The sequence below is a fragment of the Bufo bufo genome, chromosome 1, assembly GCF_905171765.1.
Source record: "Bufo bufo chromosome 1, aBufBuf1.1, whole genome shotgun sequence".
In the NCBI taxonomy this organism is placed as follows: domain Eukaryota; kingdom Metazoa; phylum Chordata; class Amphibia; order Anura; family Bufonidae; genus Bufo; species Bufo bufo.
In genome coordinates this window covers 480,103,456-480,124,134 of record NC_053389.1, presented here as the reverse complement: position 1 = coordinate 480,124,134, position 20,679 = coordinate 480,103,456, and the positions used below count along the sequence as shown (strand labels likewise).

At 44.8% G+C, this 20,679-nt stretch overlaps 1 protein-coding gene across 2 annotated transcripts in view; it reads left to right on the top strand.

Moving 5' to 3' along the window:
* The first annotated feature begins 66 nt into the window (after positions 1-66).
* BEST3 (bestrophin 3) overlaps positions 67-20,679 on the top strand; it is a 108,434-nt gene continuing 87,821 nt past the window's right edge. The window contains exons 1-2 of one of the 2 annotated variants that reach the window (XM_040409829.1): positions 67-241; positions 2,595-2,764. In XM_040409829.1, the coding sequence (XP_040265763.1) occupies positions 2,613-2,764 (152 nt within the window). In that variant the 5' untranslated portion in view covers positions 67-241; positions 2,595-2,612. Of the gene's footprint in view, positions 242-2,594; positions 2,765-20,679 lie in introns of those variants that run through there. The other variant, XM_040409836.1, reaches the window with a different exon arrangement.

Here is a 20,679-nt window from a genome sequence, read left to right as displayed (position 1 = left end):
AGCTGCAGGCTGTTTTTGTGCGGTGGAACAGTCTGTGATGTAACAGACAGTGTATGTTGGCACAAACAGGCTACAAGTGAAAGACTGCTCTTCCTCCTGTGCTCATCAGACTGTTCTCCAGGGACTCTTCTGTGCTCCTTGTGCAGAGACACCATTACCAAAAGCAGGCAGCTGGGCTGAGCCTGACAATCCTCTTCGTCAAAAGCATTCATTGAGGACATTGTTCTGATTCTGATATCAGGTTAGTCACATCTCAATACCTATGATAATTTTAGGAACATGAATACTGACTTACCTAATCATTTCACATTCATTGTACTTCATGTCCTCTGTTTCAGTGTATATATTTTTTATTATTATTTATATGGCATATTCAGTGACTCCACTCTATTTTATACTACTCAGCATTGCTACAACCCAGTAGTATTCCTTACCCAAAGACAATGCTATAATGTCATTAGAAGTGGCTTTAAGGACGATCTTAGGTGAGTTTTGGGCTCGACAACTACTACTAAATCTAATTCCCAAAATGCATTTAGAATATGAGTAAACTATGACCATATTGGATGTGTCTGACACTGATAAGAAAGTTACATGCATTTGTCTTTGGTAAAAAGAGAATCATAACTTGTTTGTCAGACTATAACCTTCAAGGGGCCAACTTGACCTCTCTGTAGCTTGAACATTTATGTTCAAGAGCAATTTAATATCTGTGTTAGAACCAACATAACAAATTGAGCAACACATTTTCCACATGGACCAAACAAGAGAGGAAACCTGCTGGGGCCTTTTGGACCAGACAATCCCCTCGTCACCAGACCTGCAGAGGGAAGCATACTGTAGGTACCTGCTCCCTGCTGCTGGATTCCAGCTCCTTCCCTCCCCTCTCGCCACACCTAGGTTCCACTTCTTAACATCTGGTTTGACAGGGGACATGTGTGCCGCGGCAGCCAGTGACATTGATGTGACACATGGGGGACACAGCACTACAGCCGCACATGTGCCCCCCAGCTAAATTTGATATTGACAAGCCGGACCAGAGTGTGGCAGCAGAAGACTGAAGGAGCTGTAACCTGGTGGCAGGTGGCATAGAATTATGCTTCCTTCTGCAGGTCCGGCATCGGAATGGGGGTCAGGCCATACAGTCCAAGAAGGTGGATAACCCCTTTAATGGTTCCAAAGGGTTTTTGAGGAGATAAGGTATTTAAACTATTGGGGTCATTTATCAAACTGATGTAAAGTAGAAACTTTCATTTTCCAAAGGAGCTTTCAAAAATGAAAGGTGGAATCAGATTTTTTGCCGCAACTACAAATCTATTCATAGTTTCCTGTTTCTCACATATGGGGTGCCCTATAATCCATTGTTCTGACCCTTTTAATGCAGCCTTTAAGTACTGTGTGTGTATACTGTGTTTCTTGTTGAAGTAAAATTTACTGTTGAGTATTTACATCTAAGGCTATGTTCACATCAGCGTTCAGCCTTTCCGTTCTCCTGCTCCGTTATAGGAGCAGGAGAACGGAAAGGACGGATTCGGCACATAACTGAGCCGAGCGGAGCCTACGGACCTCATAGACCCCCATAGACTATAATGGGGTCCGTTAGGTTTCCGCTCAGAAGATGATTTTGGAGCGGAGCAGGAGAACGGAAAGGCTGAACGCTGATGTGAACAAGGCCTAAGAAACAAGATACAGGAAAAGAAGCAAATAACATGCCAAATTTACGGTATTTCATGATTCTTGATAATGTCCAATAAAATGGAATTCATTGCATAGAAAACAGAAGATGCTGCCTGTGGTGATACACCTTCAATAGCTGTCATCTGAACAATATCTGCCGACTGCCCCATAACACATACACGCTCGATTAAGCCAAGTATGTACCTGTATGTATATTCAGCATGCTAATCCTGCAGCTCTCTTCATTTTGTGGGCCCCCATTCTCATAATCAGTGGGGTTCCCAAGTGGTCAGTGCCCACCAATCTAATATCCCCTATTCCTGTGGATAGGGGATAAGTTGATAAAACCAAATACCCCTTTAAAACTCCATGAAGAACAAAACCCACTTGTCATGTTTTGCCAGATACACTGGTGTCCTCAGGGGCACAGTAAGCTAATGGCACGGTTTGGCATCGTAACACCCCCATTATGACATTGCGCTATGACTCTTCTACCACAGCCAATCACTGTCAACCATTATTTTTTACTCGATCTTATACAAAAACCAACCTATTATATTTCCAGATCAAGCCTTCATCCATCCCTTAGTTACGCCATAGGTGGTCTTTATCTTATGCATGCTATTTTACATTTACCTTTGGCATTTAAGTGTGAGGATGAATAATCATCTCTGTTATGTGAGTGTATAACGTATTTTCTCAGAAACGTACCATTTACTAGCTGCTGCGTAGGCCTCACACTATGAGGGAGTCATCCTATTCATGAGATGCAGGGATACCTCCGCACACTGCCACCGTCACTATCTTATTCTGCCCTCAGAAAGGGCAGCATGCAACTGGTGACAGATTTCCTTAAATTTTAGGCATATCTGTATTGGTTATAAACTGCTACAGAAAAAATCTATTCTGTCTTTCAGGAGGAAGGTATCAAACAGATGACAGTCACCTATTCCAGTAAAGTGGCAAATGCCACATTCTTTGGGTTCCATCGACTGCTGCTCAAGTGGAAAGGTAGCATTTACAAATTGCTGTACAGAGAGTTCTTTCTGTTCATCAGTTTATATACCACATTGAGTGTTATATACAGGTATAAATGACTTCTTGCTTCTAGTTACACGTGCATTGTACATATTTCTATACATTATATGTATGCTTATTTTTATAATCAAGATAGACTTTGCCTTGTGAGAAAAATGGTCTTGCATGGAAATTTGTTACGTCAATGTCATTTGCATGGTACATTCCATTACTAATAATTTCTGTATAAAATAACTACCGTATTTTTTGCCTTATAAGACGCACCTGCCCATAAGACGCACCTAGGTTTTTGAGGAGGAAAATAGGAAAAAAATATATTTGGAACCAAAAGGTGTCCTTTTGGTGGGTTTTGAACTAATGGTGGTCTGTGAATGACACTATTATGGGGGATCTGTGGATGACACTATTATGGAGGGGATCTGTGGATGACAGTGTTATGGGGATCTGTGGATGGCACTGTTATGGGGATCTGTGGATGACACTGTTATGCGGGGGTTCTTTGGATAACACTGTTATGGAGGGGATCTGTGGATGGCACTGTTATGGGGGGATCTGTGGATGGCACTGTTATTGGGGATCTGTGGATGGCATTGTTATGCGGGGGATCTGTGGATGACACTGTTATGGGGGGGATCTGTGGATTGCACTGTTATGGGGGAAATCTGTGGATGGCACTGTTATGGGGGGGAATCTGTGGATGGCACTGTTATGGGGGAATCTGTGGATGGCACTGTTATGGGGGATCTGTGGATGGCACTGTTATGGGGGATCTGTGGATGGCACTGTTATGGGGATCTGTGGATGACACTGTTATGGGGGATCTGTGGATGGCACTGTTATGGGGGATCTGTGGATGGCGCTGTTATGGGGAGGGGGGTCTGTGGTTGGCACTGTTATGGGGAGGGCGATCTGTGGATGGCACTGTTATGGGGGCATCTGTGGATGACACTGCTATATATGTGTCATCCACAGATCCCCCCATAACAGTGTCCCCGATACACAGGGCCTGCTCACAGCATTCATATCTAAACTGTAATCATCCTTAACCTCTTAGTAACGTTAGTTAAAGTAGCACTTTCCCGTGTACTAGTACTTACTATCAAACTCCCGTAGCATGCAGGGCGGCCGGCAGCATAACGTCACTCACTCACTCACGTCACGCGCCTACTCCGCCTGCTTCATTAATAAAGTGGGAGCAGCAGGCACGTGACGTGAGTGAGTGGCGGCCGCCCTGCATGCTACGGGAGTTTAATATTAAGTACTAGTACACTGGATAGCGCTACTTTAACTAACATTAATAAGAGGTTAAGGATGATTACAGTTTAGATATGAAGACTGCTGTGAGAGGCGGGGCCCGGTGTAAGAGTACAGTGACTGCAACGGGCCCTGCCGCGATTCCAACAGCAGTTGCCGGCCTCCAGCTCCTCCTCCCTCCCCGCTGATACATCGCCATGCTGTGCAGCATCACAGCCGGCGATGTATCAGTGTTGTTAGAATAGAAAAAATTGCAGAATTTGCCCCATAAAACGCACTGCCATTTTCCCCCCTTTTGGGGGAAAAAAGTGCGTCTTATGGGGCGAAAAATATGGTAGCAAAGGGATTACCCTATTTTTCGCTTTATAAGATGCACCAGGTTTTAAAGGAGGAAAATAAGATATTTTTTTTTTCATCAGACCGCATATCAGATCCTCAAATCAGACTCCCATATCAAATTCTCATATCAGACCAAAGACATTACATTAGACCCCCATATCAGGACATTGCATCAGATCCCCATAACAGGATATCACATCAGACCCCCATATCAGGACATTACATCAAACCCCCATTTTATGACATTACATCAGACCCCCATATCAGAACATTACATCAGACCCCATATCAGGACATTACATCAAACCCCCATATGACGACATTACATCAGACCTCAGATCAGACCTTAAAATAAAAATTAATTATCTTACCTCTCCTGTGCTGCAGTTCCGCTCCGGGTCCGGTGGGCTCTTTAGAAGTCGCGCTCCCCTGTCTTCTCCGGGCCGCGCTGCACAGTCACCTTACTTCGTGCAGTGTTGGGTTATAGTGTGCACACTACGTCCTGATGCTCTACGCAGTCAGGACAGTGCGCGTGCGGCCCCAGGAGGGAAGATTAGAGAGGGTGAGTACAGGAAGCGCTCACAATGCTTCATTCCCCTTTCCTAATGCATACTAGTGAGTGCTTCCATAAAGCAAAAATATGATATGCTTAGATGATATAGAGAAATATAATAGTCTTGGCTGTGGACTTTATTTAGTGAATCAGTGAAAGCAGTGGATTTAGAATGGAATGACTGTTCTACTGTATCTTCTACTGTCCTAGACTGCAAGGGATATCATTCAGTAGAATACATCCTTCATACTATTGGGAACAGAACATGTGTTGTGCTGATTTTGTGTGCAAGTGTATGTCTGTATGCTTGTACAGAGTATCTAGTACTATGTTTTCTATTTTTTTGTACAATAAAAAATAACTTGTACTAAATTGGGGGTCATAGCTTTCTTTTTCCAACACAGAGATAGAATTATACTGCTACCCTGCAGTTGTTGTGAAAATGAACATTTACTTTTTGGAGAAACACTAAACATAGAAAACGCACAAAAAATAAAACAATAATCCAGCACTTCCTCCCTCTATCTCTTTTCCTTCTTTCCTTCCCTTGGTCCTTTTTGTCCCATATTAGAATTAAAGTGTAACTGCTGTTTCATTTTTTATTCCCTAATGGTATAGTACACCCTGCTGTATAAGTGCTTTTGTGATTTAAAATTTGATTGTTTTCAGTTTTACCTTCTAATAACTCCCACAAATGCATGCTACTTTCCTATTCAGCAGCTCTCATCTCACAGCGTTGCCATGTGCAGTCCGTCTTCTCAGTATTATAACAAGAGACGGAGGAGCTCTGGGAGGAGGAGCTCACCCCTGACAGCCTGGAGCTGGGCTGAGGCAGAAAGTGGAGGGGGGAGGGCTGCTTTAAATGGTGATATCTTCTCAATGATAGCAGCTAGAAATATGCAACTGGTCTTTGAAAGCTAACAGTCCAGGCTTTCATACAAGACCAGAATGACAGCTCTAGTCCAAGCAACAGAGGAGAAATCACTGTTAGAAATAGAGTAGGGAATAATCGCGGGTAAAATCTGCTTTTACTTTCAGCTTCCTTCACAGCATCCTGATTTCTATCATTGATATCTTCCCCTGTACTGAACAGATTTATGTCATTCTGGTATTGTAAAAGATTGGAATGTCAGCTTTCAGACAATACAAAGCCCATATTTCTAGCTGGTACCAAACCACAGATATAAGCAGCTAAAGCAGCCCCCCTCCCTGTCAGTCTGGAAGAGAATGAGGGACAGCTGGCTATTAAGAGGTTAAAAGAAATGCTTACTGATTTAATGTAATTGCAGGGCTTGTCTCTGGTTAGCTGTATGTGAGGATACACACTGCTCTGGGTACTGTGTGAAGTTATCTACGTTCTGATTGGTCCTGCTAGTTCATATGAGGAGAGCAAGGGCTTATGGGAAGTGAGGGAAATACAGGGTGGCCTCAAGGAAGGGCAAAGATCATCAAAGGAAGAGTAGTAGAGGCCATCTTAGGAAATTGCTGAAATAGAGGCACAGAGAAATATGGTTGCTAAGGGCTGAATACAGACATCAGAAAGGTAAAATTAGCTGAAAAGTGCAGTTTCATGAATATTTTATATGTTAGGAATTTCATTTTTCGTAGTGAAATGGCAGTTACACTTTAAAACTGAGAATCTTCAACTGTGTCCCCCAGATTCCTTTACCACTACAGACCGTCAAATAGTGTGACAATTTTGTTCCTGATATAATTAAGTTCTAGGTTTAGTCGTGGTGCTATAAACACTGAAGCCACCACTACTGGGAGCTTAGGAGCTAATTGCACACTGTTATATACAGGGTGGCCCACAAAAAAGTAGCCCGCCTTCAGCAATAGTATGACAAGATGAATGAGCAAGTGGATTCTGAATACTGAAAGTGGTCCACATTCACGTCTATGCATCATTGGGCACGTCAGATTATGTTGGCTGATACTGCTTGCAGCTCTTCAGCAGTGATGCTGTGGATAGTGTTTGTGATGTTCTCCTTGAGCTCATCCAGGGGTTGTGGATTGTTAGAGGACACTTTCTGTTTTAAATTTCCCCACAGATAAAAATGGAATGCATATGGATAAGTTTGGGGAACATGGTGGCCATAAACCCTTGCTCACAATTTGCTCCTCCGTAAACAGTTCATGAACCTGTGCCAGTGAGTTTGGTGAGGTGTGGCATGTTGTCTTATCTAGTTGGAAAAATAAGGATTTTTTTTTCTTCTGCAGCATCACTGCTGAAGGGCTGCAAGCAGTATCATAGTCCAAAGTGCCCAAATATGCATAGACCTGAACAGGTACCACTTTCAGCATCTTTTGTGACTTGTGGGTAATTAGAAAAATACAATCCACTTGCTCGTTCATCTTGTCATAGTATCGCTGGAGGTGAGCTACTTTTTCATGGGCCACCCAGTATTCATGGTTTATTCCATTTAGAATAAATTAGCCCCTATTTACTGGACCCTTGTTTGAATAGAGTGCTGGGCATGTGCCCCATTTCTCTGTATGAAACTGCTGGAGATAACCAAGTACAGAGCTTGGCTATCTGTGGCAATTTCCGTAGACTTTGAATGGACCTGCGATGTGCATGCTCGAACAGAGCTCTTTTCAGACAAGGGTCACCCATCCTCATGATTAGTGGGCTTCCCAGTGCTCAATGAGCACTGATCTAATAGCTATGCCCTATACTATGAAAGAGATTGCAGCACCTCGATTCATAATGAAGTTCCTTTATGTATTGTAAGAAGGAACAAGGAGCCGTCATTGACGGAAGATACGTGTCACCAAGGTTCCTGGCCTCGGTGAGGTAAGAACCGGATTTTTTCCTTAAGTGTCAGTTCTGTAGTGCAGGCTGACACTTCAACTGTTAGTATGGCTGTAAAGCCGATCCGGGCCGGTTCTTATTGGGAGAAGCCGGAGAGCAGGGTGGGTGGCTGTTCCCCACGGTTCCAGGCCGGGTTTTGGCTGGAATATAAAAACCCAGCCAGCACGTTCAGCTGGTGTGGATTATCCTCCATGGCAGAGGAGCTGAGGAGTCTGTGGTTTGAGACACTGAGGCATCTATATGTGAGAGCCATAGGCTGGGGAAACAGGCCTCTTAAGCCTGCTGCGGATTGTGGGTGAAAATCATCTGCTGACCAGGTGAAGTCTTTTTGCACTGTGAACTTTTTGTGGTGTGAACAGGCACCAAAAAATGAACACTTACTTTTGGCTTGTTTTCTTTCTATGTGTGAATAAACACTGAACTTTGAATTACAACCTTGTTTTTGCCTCTGTACTGCGTCCGCTTACCCTGCCTACCAGAGCGAATCCCCACAGTATGTACATTAACCACCTCCGGACCGCCTAACGCAGGATCGCGTTCCGGAGGCGGCAGCCTGGCGCAGAGTCACGCATATATGCGTCATCTCGCGATGGCCGAGATTTCCTGTGAACGCGCGCACACAGGCGCGCGCGCTCACAGGAACGGAAGGTAAGAGAGTTGATCTCCAGCCTGCCAGCGGCGATCGTTCGCTGGCAGGCTGGAGATGTGTTTTTTTTAACCCCTAACAGGTATATTAGACGCTGTTTTGATAACAGCGTCTAATATACCTGCTACCTGGTCCTCTGGTGGTCCCCTTTGTTTGGATCGACCACCAGAGGACACAGGTAGCTCAGTAAAGTAGCACCAAGCACCACTACACTACACTACACCCCCCCCCCGTCACTTATTAACCCCTTATTAGCCCCTGATCACCCCTGATCACCCCATATAGACTCCCTGATCACCCCCCTGTCATTGATTACCCCCCTGTCATTGATCAACCCCCTGTAAAGCTCCATTCAGATGTCCGCATGATTTTTACGGATCCACTGATAGATGGATCGGATCCGCAAAACGCATCCGGACGTCTGAATGAAGCCTTACAGGGGCGTGATCAATGACTGTGGTGATCACCCCATATAGACTCCCTGATCACCCCCCTGTCATTGATTACCCCCCTGTCATTGATTACCCCCCTGTAAAGCTCCATTCAGATGTCCGCATGATTTTTACGGATGCACTGATAGATGGATCGGATCCGCAAAACGCATCCGGACGTCTGAATGAAGCCTTACAGGGGCATGATCAATGACTGTGGTGATCACCCCATATAGACTCCCTGATCACCCCCCTGTCATTGATTACCCCCCTGTAAAGCTCCATTCAGATGTCCGCATGATTTTTACGGATGCACTGATAGATGGATCGGATCCGCAAAACGCATCCGGACGTCTGAATGAAGCCTTACAGGGGCATGATCAATGACTGTGGTGATCACCCCATATAGACTCCCTGATCACCCCCCTGTAAAGCTCCATTCAGATGTCCGCATGATTTTTACGGATGCACTGATAGATGGATCCGATCCGCAAAACGCATCCGGACGTCTGAATGAAGCCTTACAGGGGCATGATCAATGACTGTGGTGATCACCCCCCTGTCATTGATTACCCCCCTGTAAAGCTCCATTCAGATGTCCGCATGATTTTTACGGATGCACTGATAGATGGATCGGATCCGCAAAACGCATCCGGACGTCTGAATGAAGCCTTACAGGGGCATGATCAATGACTGTGGTGATCACCCCATATAGACTCCCTGATCACCCCCCTGTAAAGCTCCATTCAGATGTCCGCATGATTTTTACGGATGCACTGATAGATGGATCCGATCCGCAAAACGCATCCGGACGTCTGAATGAAGCCTTACAGGGGCATGATCAATGACTGTGGTGATCACCCCATATAGACTCCCTGATCACCCCCCTGTCATTGATTACACCCCTGTCATTGATCAACCCCCTGTAAAGCTCCATTCAGATGTCCGCATGATTTTTACGGATGCACTGATAGATGGATCCGATCCGCAAAACGCATCCGGACGTCTGAATGAAGCCTTACAGGGGCGTGATCAATGACTGTGGTGATCACCCCATATAGACTCCCTGATCACCCCCCTGTAAACCTCCATTCAGATGTCCGCATGATTTTTACGGATGCACTGATAGATGGATCCGATCCGCAAAACGCATCCGGACGTCTGAATGAAGCCTTACAGGGGCGTGATCAATGACTGTGGTTATCACCCCATATAGACTCCCTGATCACCCACCTGTCATTGATTACACCCCTGTCATTGATCAACCCCCTGTAAAGCTCCATTCAGATGTCCGCATGATTTTTACGGATGCACTGATAGATGGATCCGATCCGCAAAACGCATCCGGACGTCTGAATGAAGCCTTACAGGGGCATGATCAATGACTGTGGTGATCACCCCATATAGACTCCCTGATCACCACCCCTGTCATTGATCACCACCCCTGTCATTGATCACTCCCCCTGTCATTGATCACTCCCCCTGTCATTGATCACCCTCTGTAAGGCTCCATTCAGACATTTTTTTGGCCCAAGTTAGCGGAATTTTTTTTTTTTTTTTCTTACAAAGTCTCATATTCCACTAACTTGTGTCAAAAAATAAAATCTCACATGAACTCACCATACCCCTCACGGAAACCAAATGCGTAAAATTTTTTAGACATTTATATTCCAGACTTCTTCTCACGCTTTAGGGCCCCTAGAATGCCAGGGCAGTATAAATACCCCACATGTGACCCCATTTCGGAAAGAAGACACCCCCAGGTATTCCGTGAGGGCCATATTGAGTCCATGAAAGATTGAAATTTTTGTCCCAAGTTAGCGGAACGGGAGACTTTGTGAGAAAAAAATTAAAAATATCAATTTCCGCTAACTTGTGCCAAAAAAAAAAAATTTCTATGAACTCGCCATGCCCCTCATTGAATACCTTGGGGTGTCTTCTTTCCAAAATGGGGTCACATGTGGGGTATTTATACTGCCCTTGCATTCTAGGGGCCCCAAAGCGTGAGAAGAAGTCTGGTATCCAAATGTCTAAAAATGCCCTCCTAAAAGGAATTTGGGCACCTTTGCGCATCTAGGCTGCAAAAAAGTGTCACACATCTGGTATCGCCGTACTCAGGAGAAGTTGGGGAATGTGTTTTGGGGTGTCATTTTACATATACCCATGCTGGGTGAGAGAAATATCTTGGTCAAATGCCAACTTTGTATAAAAAAATGGGAAAAGTTGTCTTTTGCCAAGATATTTCTCTCACCCAGCAAGGGTATATGTAAAATGACACCCCAAAACACATTCCCCAACTTCTCCTAAATACGGCGATACCACATGTGTGACACTTTTTTGCAGCCTAGGTGGGCAAAGGGGCCCATATTCCAAAGAGCACCTTTAGGATTTCACAGGTCATTTACCTACTTACCACACATTAGGGCCCCTGGAAATGCCAGGGCAGTATAACTACCCCACAAGTGACCCCATTTTGGAAAGAAGACACCCCAAGGTATTCCGTGAGGGGCATGGCGAGTTCCTAGAATTTTTTATTTTTTGTCACAAGTTAGTGGAAAATGATGATTTTTTTTTTTTTCATACAAAGTCTCATATTCCACTAACTTGTGACAAAAAATAAAAACTTCCATGAACTCACTATGCCCATCAGCGAATACCTTGGGGTCTCTTCTTTCCAAAATGGGGTCACTTGTGGGGTAGTTATACTGCCCTGGCATTCTAGGGGCCCAAATGTGTGGTAAGGAGTTTGAAATCAAATTCTGTAAAAAATGACCTGTGAAATCCGAAAGGTGCTCTTTGGAATATGGGCCCCTTTGCCCACCTAGGCTGCAAAAAAGTGTCACACATCTGGTATCTCCGTACTCAGGAGAAGGTGGGGAATGTGTTTTGGGGTGTCATTTTACATATACCCATGCTGGGTGAGAGAAATATCTTGGCAAAAGACAACTTTTCCCATTTTTTTATACAAAGTTGGCATTTGACCAAGATATTTATCTCACCCAGCATGGGTATATGTAAAATGACACCCCAAAACACATTCCCCACCTTCTCCTGAGTACGGCAATACCAGATGTGTGACACTTTTTTGCAGCCTAGGTGGGCAAAGGGGCCCATATTCCAAAGAGCACCTTTCGGATTTCACAGGTCATTTCTTACAGAATTTGATTTCAAACTCCTTACCACACATTTGGGCCCCTAGAATGCCAGGGCAGTATAACTACCCCACAAGTGACCCCATTTTGGAAAGAAGAGACCCCAAGGTATTCGCTGATGGGCATAGTGAGTTCATGGAAGTTTTTATTTTTTGTCACAAGTTAGTGGAATATGAGACTTTGTATGAAAAAAAAAAATTAAAAAAAAATCATCATTTTCCACTAACTTGTGACAAAAAATAAAAAATTCTAGGAACTTGCCATGCCCCTCACGGAATACCTTGGGGTGTCTTCTTTCCAAAATGGGGTCACTTGTGGGGTAGTTATACTGCCCTGGCATTCTAGGGGCCCAAATGTGTGGTAGGGAGTTTGAAATCAAATTCTGTAAAAAATGACCTGTGAAATCCGAAAGGTGCTCTTTGGAATATGGGCCCCTTTGCCCACCTAGGCTGCAAAAAAGTGTCACACATCTGGTATCTCCGTACTCAGGAGAAGGTGGGGAATGTGTTTTGGGGTGTCATTTTACATATACCCATGCTGGGTGAGAGAAATATCTTGGCAAAAGACAACTTTTCCCATTTTTTTATACAAAGTTCGCATTTGACCAAGATATTTCTCTCACCCAGCATGGGTATATGTAAAAAGACACCCCAAAACACATTCCCCACCTTCCTCTGAGTACGGAGATACCAGATGTGTGACACTTTTTTGCAGCCTAGGTGGGCAAAGGGGCCCATATTCCAAAGAGCACCTTTCGGATTTCACAGGTCATTTTTTACAGAATTTGATTTCAAACTCCTTACCACACATTTGGGCCCCTAAAATGCCAGGGCAGTATAACTACCCCACAAGTGACCCCATCTTGGAAAGAAGAGACCCCAAGGTATTTCGTGATGGGCATAGTGAGTTCATAGAAGTTTTTATTTTTTGTCACAAGTTAGTGGAATATGAGACTTTGTAAGAAAAAAAAAAAAAAAAATCATCATTTTCCGCTAACTTGTGACAAAAAATAAAAAGTTCTATGAACTCACTATGCCCATCAGCGAATACCTTAGGGTGTGTACTTTCCGAAATGGGGTCATTTGTGGGGTGTTTGTACTGTCTGGCCATTGTAGAACCTCAGGAAACATGACAGGTGCTCAGAAAGTCAGAGCTGCTTCAAAAAGCGGAAATTCACATTTTTGTACCATAGTTTGTAAACGCTATAACTTTTACCCAAACCATTTTTTTTTTACCCAAACATTTTTTTTTTATCAAAGACATGTAGAACAATAAATTTAGAGCAAAATTTCTATATGGATCTCGTTTTTTTTGCAAAATTTTACAACTGAAAGTAAAAAATGTCATTTTTTTGCAAAAAAATCGTTAAATTTCGATTAATAACAAAAAAAGTAAAAATGTCAGCAGCAATGAAATACCACCAAATGAAAGCTCTATTAGTGAGAAGAAAAGGAGGTAAAATTCATTTGGGTGGTAAGTTGCATGACCGAGCAATAAACGGTGAAAGTAGTGTAGGTCAGAAGTGTAAAAAGTGGCCTGGTCTTTCAGGGTGTTTAAGCACTGGGGGCTGAAGTGGTTAATATGTGCAATTTTTTTATCTCATCCAAGATCTTTCTCAATAAAGTCTAACTTTTGCGCATGTTTGTGTTGTCATATATCTTCTATATGAAAAGAATTTTCATATAAAAGAGAGGATAAAAAATATAAAAATATATTATCCTTCAGGCGGACATAAAAACGCCTCTAAGTTCTTTTATCAAGTATCTTAATTTGATTTGTGCAATCAGTGAAACAGAGGATCGATTGTATGCAAAAATATATAATAGTTTATTATAAAAACAAAGAATATAAAAACAATACAACTGCAAAACAAATGATGAAGTTACAACGTAACATCCAAAATGTACCACACGGTGGTGCTAACACACCCCTATCTGATCAGCACAGTATGATTTATTGATACATGACAACCTGTGTCATACTTTTAACAAACGGACTCATATACCAAGAGAAACTTAGGATCTTCTGTTATCAAACAGGTTATAACAATAAAACACGGATTTACAGGAAAATAACTGTTAGGCTACTTTCACACTAGCGTTCGAGCGGGTCCGTCTGATGTTTCATCAGACGGATCCGCTCCTATAATGCAAACGCTTGCATCCGTTCAGAACGGATCCGTTTGCATAACAGTTTATTTCAGATCTGATTTTTCACTTCGGAAAACTCAGATCCGACAGTATATTCTAAACACAGAAGCGTTCCCATGGTGATGGGGACGCTTCAAGTTAGAATATACTGAGAACTGTGCACATGACTGCCCCCTGCTGCCTGGCAGGTGCTGCCAGGCAGCAGGGGGCAGACCCCCCCCCCTCCTGTATTTAACTTATTGGTGGCCAGTGCGGCCCCCCCTCCCTCCCCAGTATTAATTGTAACCAGTGCGGCCCCCCTCCCTCTATATTCATCGGTGGCCAGTGCGGATATTAAATATGAGCAGTGCGGTCTCCCCCTCCCTCCCTCCCCAGTATTAAATATGAGCAGTGCGGTCTCCCCCTCCCTCCCTCCCCAGTATTAAATATGAGCAGTGCGGTCTCCCCCTCCCTCCCTCCCCAGTATTAAATATGAGCAGTGCGGCCTCCCCCTCCCTCTATTCATTGGTGGCCAGTGCGGATTCAAAGTATTGTGATCAGTGCGGCCTCTCCTCTCCCCCCCCCCCCCCCATCATTGGTGGCAGCGGAGAGTACCGATCGGAGTCCCAGTTTAAATCGCTGGGGCTCCGATCGGTTACCATGGCAGCCAAGACGCTATTGCAGTCTTGGCTGCCATGGTTACTTAGCAACAAATAGAATCATTATACTTACCTGAAGAGCTGCGATCTATGTGACCGGCCGGGAGCTCCTCCTACTGGTAAAGTGACAGGTCTGTGCGGCGCATTGCCTATAGACCTGTCACTTACCAGTAGGAGGAGCTCCCGGCCGGTCACATAGATCGCAGCTCTTCAGGTAAGTATAATGCTGCTATTTGTTGCTAAGTAACCATGGCAGCCAAGACTGCAATAGCGTCTTGGCTGCCATGGTAACCGATCGGAGCCCCAGCGATTTAAACTGGGACTCCGATCGGTACTCTCCGCTGCCACCAATGATGGGGGGGGGGGGGGAGAGATGGGAGGCCGCACTGATCACAATACTTTGAATCCGCACTGGCCACCAATGAATAGAGGGAGGGGGAGGCCGCACTGCTCATATTTAATACTGGGGAGGGAGGGAGGGGGAGACCGCACTGCTCATATTTAATACTGGGGAGGGCGGGAGGGGGAGACCGCACTGCTCATATTTAATACTGGGGAGGGAGGGAGGGGGAGACCGCACTGCTCATATTTAATATCCGCACTGGCCACCGATGAATATAGAGGGAGGGGGGCCGCACTGGTTACAATTAATACTGGGGAGGGAGGGGGGGCCGCACTGGCCACCAATAAGTTAAATACAGGAGGGGGGGGGGTCTGCCCCCTGCTGCCTGGCAGCACCTGCCAGGCAGCAGGGGGCAGTCATGTGCACAGTTCTCAGTATATTCTAACTTGAAGCGTCCCCATCACCATGGGAACGCCTCTGTGTTAGAATATACTGTCGGATTTGAGTTTCACGATGTAACTCAAATCCGATGGTATATTCTAACATAGAGGCGTTCCCATGGTGATGGGGACGCTTCAAGTTAAAATATACCATCGGATTGGAGAAAACTCCGATCTGATGGTATAATCCTGACTTTACATTGAAAGTCAATGGGGGACGGATCCGTTTGAAATTGCACCATATTGTGTCAATGTCAAACGGATCCGTCCCCATTGACTTGCATTGTAAGTCTGGACGGATCCGTTTGGCTCCGCACGGCCAGGCGGACACGAAAACGCTGCAAGCAGCGTTCGGGTGTCCGTCTGCTGAGCGGAGCGGAGGACAAACGGTGCCAAACTGATGCATTCTGAGCGGATCCGCATCCACTCAAAATGCATTGGGGCAGTACGGATCCGTTCGGGGCCGCTTGTGAGAGCCTTCAAACGGAGCTCACAAGCGGAGCCCCGAACGCTAGTGTGAAAGTAGCCTTATCCCTTGACTCTGTTTTCCTATGACCAATCAAAAATATATGATATTAATATGATAAAATATTCAGCTCGGCAAACAGACTAAGGAAAATAACTTCCCAAGGATTTGGTCCTCTTTTCAAATAATGTCAGATCTTCCATTAACAATATGCATCTTTGCTAAGAGAATAATCAGCATTATGGAGGCACCTAACACTATATATTCCCACAATGTGGGAACTCTTGACTATATACCGAGAGAAATATCTTATTAATATCATGAGTAGTAGGCAAAATATACGTTACCGGGTCAAAGGTAGACAGAGTTCAGATGGGACCAGTTCTGAGGAACTTTCCTAGTAATCCAAAAAGAGTAATCCAAGTTTCTTCTGGTAAAGTTTTCTTTTTGATTGAATGAATGGATGGATCAATGGATCTTTTCTCTAGCTTTTTTTTTTTCTCTTGCTCCCCTGCACACGAATAATTATTCCCCCCCTTATCTAAGAATCATCCCCTTTAGATTATGGATTCCCAATCAGGTAGGGTGGGTGTATTCGCATGCTAATAACATCATGACGTTATCTCCACTCCTAATATGGTATTAGAACAAATAATGAAATAATATAATGTTGCCCATCTAACTCCAGATGGCACTGCGGTACTGTAGGTGAATATAACAACTTTTTAAGCATTAAAATTAAATATCTAATAATACTTTCACAGGACCTCAATGACCTTTCTACCATAAATCACTGAGGAAGGTCTTTTCCTTACACTTTTAATTACCTATATCCCGGATTTGTTGGAGTTGACTGTCTTCTCCTATCTTTCTGAAATATGGGTTGACTTGATGAAAATTTTATGTAGCGGCTTTGATGCTGGGCATCGGAATTTGTACATTTAATTTATCCATGAATAACTATTGTTTTGAAATCCAATTAACTTAAACTTACTGAGTTGTTTCTGTACCTTCTAAATGGTAAATACATAGTATGACATATATATAAATCGATACATTGTTACACATAGATAACACATTATATGAATTATTGATTAACATATATTGTAAACTAAATATACCATGCAGAGATATATATATATATAATTATGAATATATAAATTGAACCTCATACACCAGGTGTGTGATACGGACATGAGTCCTTATCAAGTAACCTTGTCCCCTCTAGACAGACATGTTTTTAGGGAGTTGGCATACTCCTTACCAGATGGTCTCATATCTTTAGTAATGACTTTTAAATACAATGTCCATCTATGTTCACAATTATTATTATTATATATAAACTGAACTTGCCATGAACTCATCTTGGCTTTTTCAGCCACATAATATAATTTTGGTTCAGGCTGGTCTTATTCTTAAAGGCAATGAGATGAGCATTCATTTTGATTATAATGTCATTAGATAATATTGTATACGTATGAAAATGCACAACAGTGTCAATAAAGAAACTTTATGTTTGGGAATTTTTGTCACATACAGTATCTCACAAAAGTGAGTTACACCCCTCAAATTTTTGTAAATATTTTTTTATATCTTTTCATGGGACAACACTAAAGATATGACACTTTAATACAATGTAGAGTAGTCAGTGTACAGCTTGTATATCAGTGTAAATTTGGTGTGTCCTCAAAATAACTCACCACACAGCCACTAATGTCTAAACTGCTGGCAACAAAAGTGAGTACAACCTTTAGTGAAAATGGCCAAATTGTGCCCAAAGTGTCAATATTTTTTGTGGCCACCATTATTTTCCAGCATTGCCTTAACTCTCTTGGCCATGGAGTTCAATAGAGCTTCTCAGGTTGCCACCATAATCCTCTTCCACTACTTCATGACAACATCACGAAGCAGGTGGATGTTAGAGACCTTGCACTTCTCCACCTTTCATTTGAAGATGCCCCACAGATGCTTAATAGGGTTTAGGTCTGGTGATATGCTTGGCCAGTCCAGCACCTTTACCCTCAGGAGGTAGTGGTCATCTTGGAGGTGTGTTTGGGATCTACAGTATATCATGTTGGAATACTGCCCTGCAGCCCAGTTTCTGAAGGTAGGGGATCATGCTCTGTGTGGCATTCATGGTTCCATCAAGGAACTGTAGCTCCCCACAGTCGGCAGCACTCATGCAGCCCCAAATCATGACACTCCCACCACCATGCATGACTGTAGGCAAGACACTTATCTTTCTACTCCTCACCTGGTTGCCGCCACACACACTTGACACCATCTGAACCAGATAAGTTTATCTTGTTTTTATCAGACGACAGGACATGGTTCCAGTAATCCACGTCCTTAGCCTGCTTGTCTTCAGCAAACTGTTTGCAGGTTTTCTTGTACATAATCTTTTGAAGAAGCTTCCTTCTGGGACGACGGCCATGCAGACCAATTTGATGCAGTGTGCGGCATATGGTCTGAGCACTGACAGGCTCAGGGGAGGGCTGGCAGCCTTAGTCCTGGGGGGCAAATCCAGTCAAGTGGCCCATTTTTAGCCCCGCCCATTATTAAAAGCCCCTCCTACATTTAATAGGCCACTCCCAACACACACTGTACAGCTGACATTCTATAGTTGAGGCCTGTCTACACATCATACGAAGAGGGGAGGACCTGTCCTGGCTGCACTGCCTGCTTATACAACAAGCTACAGCCAGGAAGCTCCTCCGCTCTCCTCCCTCCTCTGATCCTGCTCAAGGCTTGTGGTTCCCCCCACCATCTGCCACCCGCCCGTGGCCTGCTGCCCCCTTTGCCGTCCTCACCCAGCTCTGAATCCTCCTTCTGCAAATGGCAGGGGGAGGAGCCGGAGCATCTCCTCTCCTACATAGCACCACATACCTCTTACATCCAATGTCACCTTTGTTGTAGACGTTCTTTTTCCTCATCTTCTCCATTCAGACCAGACCGCCATGATGATTTTTCAGCCATCTCCCGTCTCTGCAGAGATTGAGAAACAGACATTAGTTTCCTGCCACCCCCAATACTATACTGCAGAAACAGTACCCCTGGGAATACTACTACCACACAGATAGTGCCCCCAATACTGTACCCGCTATGCCTCCAATACTATACTGCAGAAACAGTACCCCTGGGAATACTACTACCACACAGATAGTGCCCCCTTAAACAATTATTGGCACACAGTGCTCTAAAAAATAACTGCGCCCAGACACTAATAGTATAAAGATAATGTCCCCCAAAAATAATTGTGCTAAGCTGATACTGTGCTAGGGTGCCCCCAAAGTAACAGTGCCCCCCAAAATCCCACCAATAGAAATAATTATCTGCCAGAGCACACTTAGTAGTAATAATGCCCCAATAGTGCCCTAGTAATCATGTTCCTCATAGCCCCCCCAGTAGTAGTAAAGCTCCCCATAATACCCCCTAGTAGTACTAATTTTCCCTATAATATGACAGTACATGAAATACCCCCGCTTAGTGCCCGCAGTTGAGCTAATGTCCCCATAATGTATGCCAGTATAAAATACCCCTATATAGTGCCCCAGTAAATGCACTCATACTGCTCCTCTCCCCCTTCCCCATAGTGTCCCCCATAATATGCCAGTAAAAAAATGCCCCTTAGTACCCCCAGCAGATGCCCCTATAGTGCTCCTCTCCCCCACAATGTGCCAGTAAAAAAATTTCCCTTCTTAGTGCCACCATATGCCCCAATAGTGCTCCACTCCCCCATAGTGCCCCCAAATAATGCCCCATAGTGCCGCTCTCCCCTATAGTGCCTGCCATAATGTGCCAGTAAAAAATGCCCCCTTAGTGCTACCAAATGCCATAGTGCCCCCCATAATGTTCCAATACAAAAGGCCCCTCTAGAGCCCCCACTTCCCCATAGTGCCCCCAAATAATGCCCCTATAGTAACCCCAGATGCCCCATAGTGCTGCTCTCCCCTATAGTGCCCCCCAGAATGTGCCAATAATTAAAAAAAAAGCCCCTTTAGAGCCCCCAGATACCCCCATAGTGCTCCTCTCCCCCATGGTGCCCCCCCATAATGTGCCAGCAAGAAATGCCCCCATAGTGCCAGCTCCCCCCCCATAGTACAAGCCCCCCATAGTGGCAGCCCCCCCATAGTGCCAGCCCCCTTATAGTGCCAGCTCCCCCATAGTGCCAGCCCCCCCCCGTAGTGCCAGCCCCCCCATAGTGCCAGCTCCTACCCCATAGTGCCACCCCCCCCCCATAGTGCCAGCCCCCTTATAGTGCCAGCCCCTTTATAGTGTCAGCCCCCCCATAGTGCCACTTCACCCATAGTGCCAGTCCCCTTATAGTGCCAGCTCCCCCATAGTGCCAGCCCCCCCATAGTGCCAGCTCCTACCCCATAGTGCCAGCCCCCTTATAGTGCCAGCCCCTTTATAGTGTCAGCCCCCCCATAGTGCCACTTCACCCATAGTGCCAGCCCCCTTATAGTGCCAGCTCCCCCATAGTGCCAGCCCCCCCCATAGTGCCAGCTCCCCTATAGTGCAAGCCCCCCCATAGTGCCAGCTCCTACCCCATAGTGCCAGCCCCCCCCCCCATAGTGCCAGCCCCTTATAGTGCCAGCCCCTTATAGTGCCAGTCCCCCATAGTGTCAGCCCCCCCATAGTGTCAGCCCCCCCCATAGTTCCAGCCCCCCCCATAGTTCCAGCCCCCCATAGTTCCAGCCCCCCATAGTGCCAGCCGCCCCATAGTGCCAGCTGCCC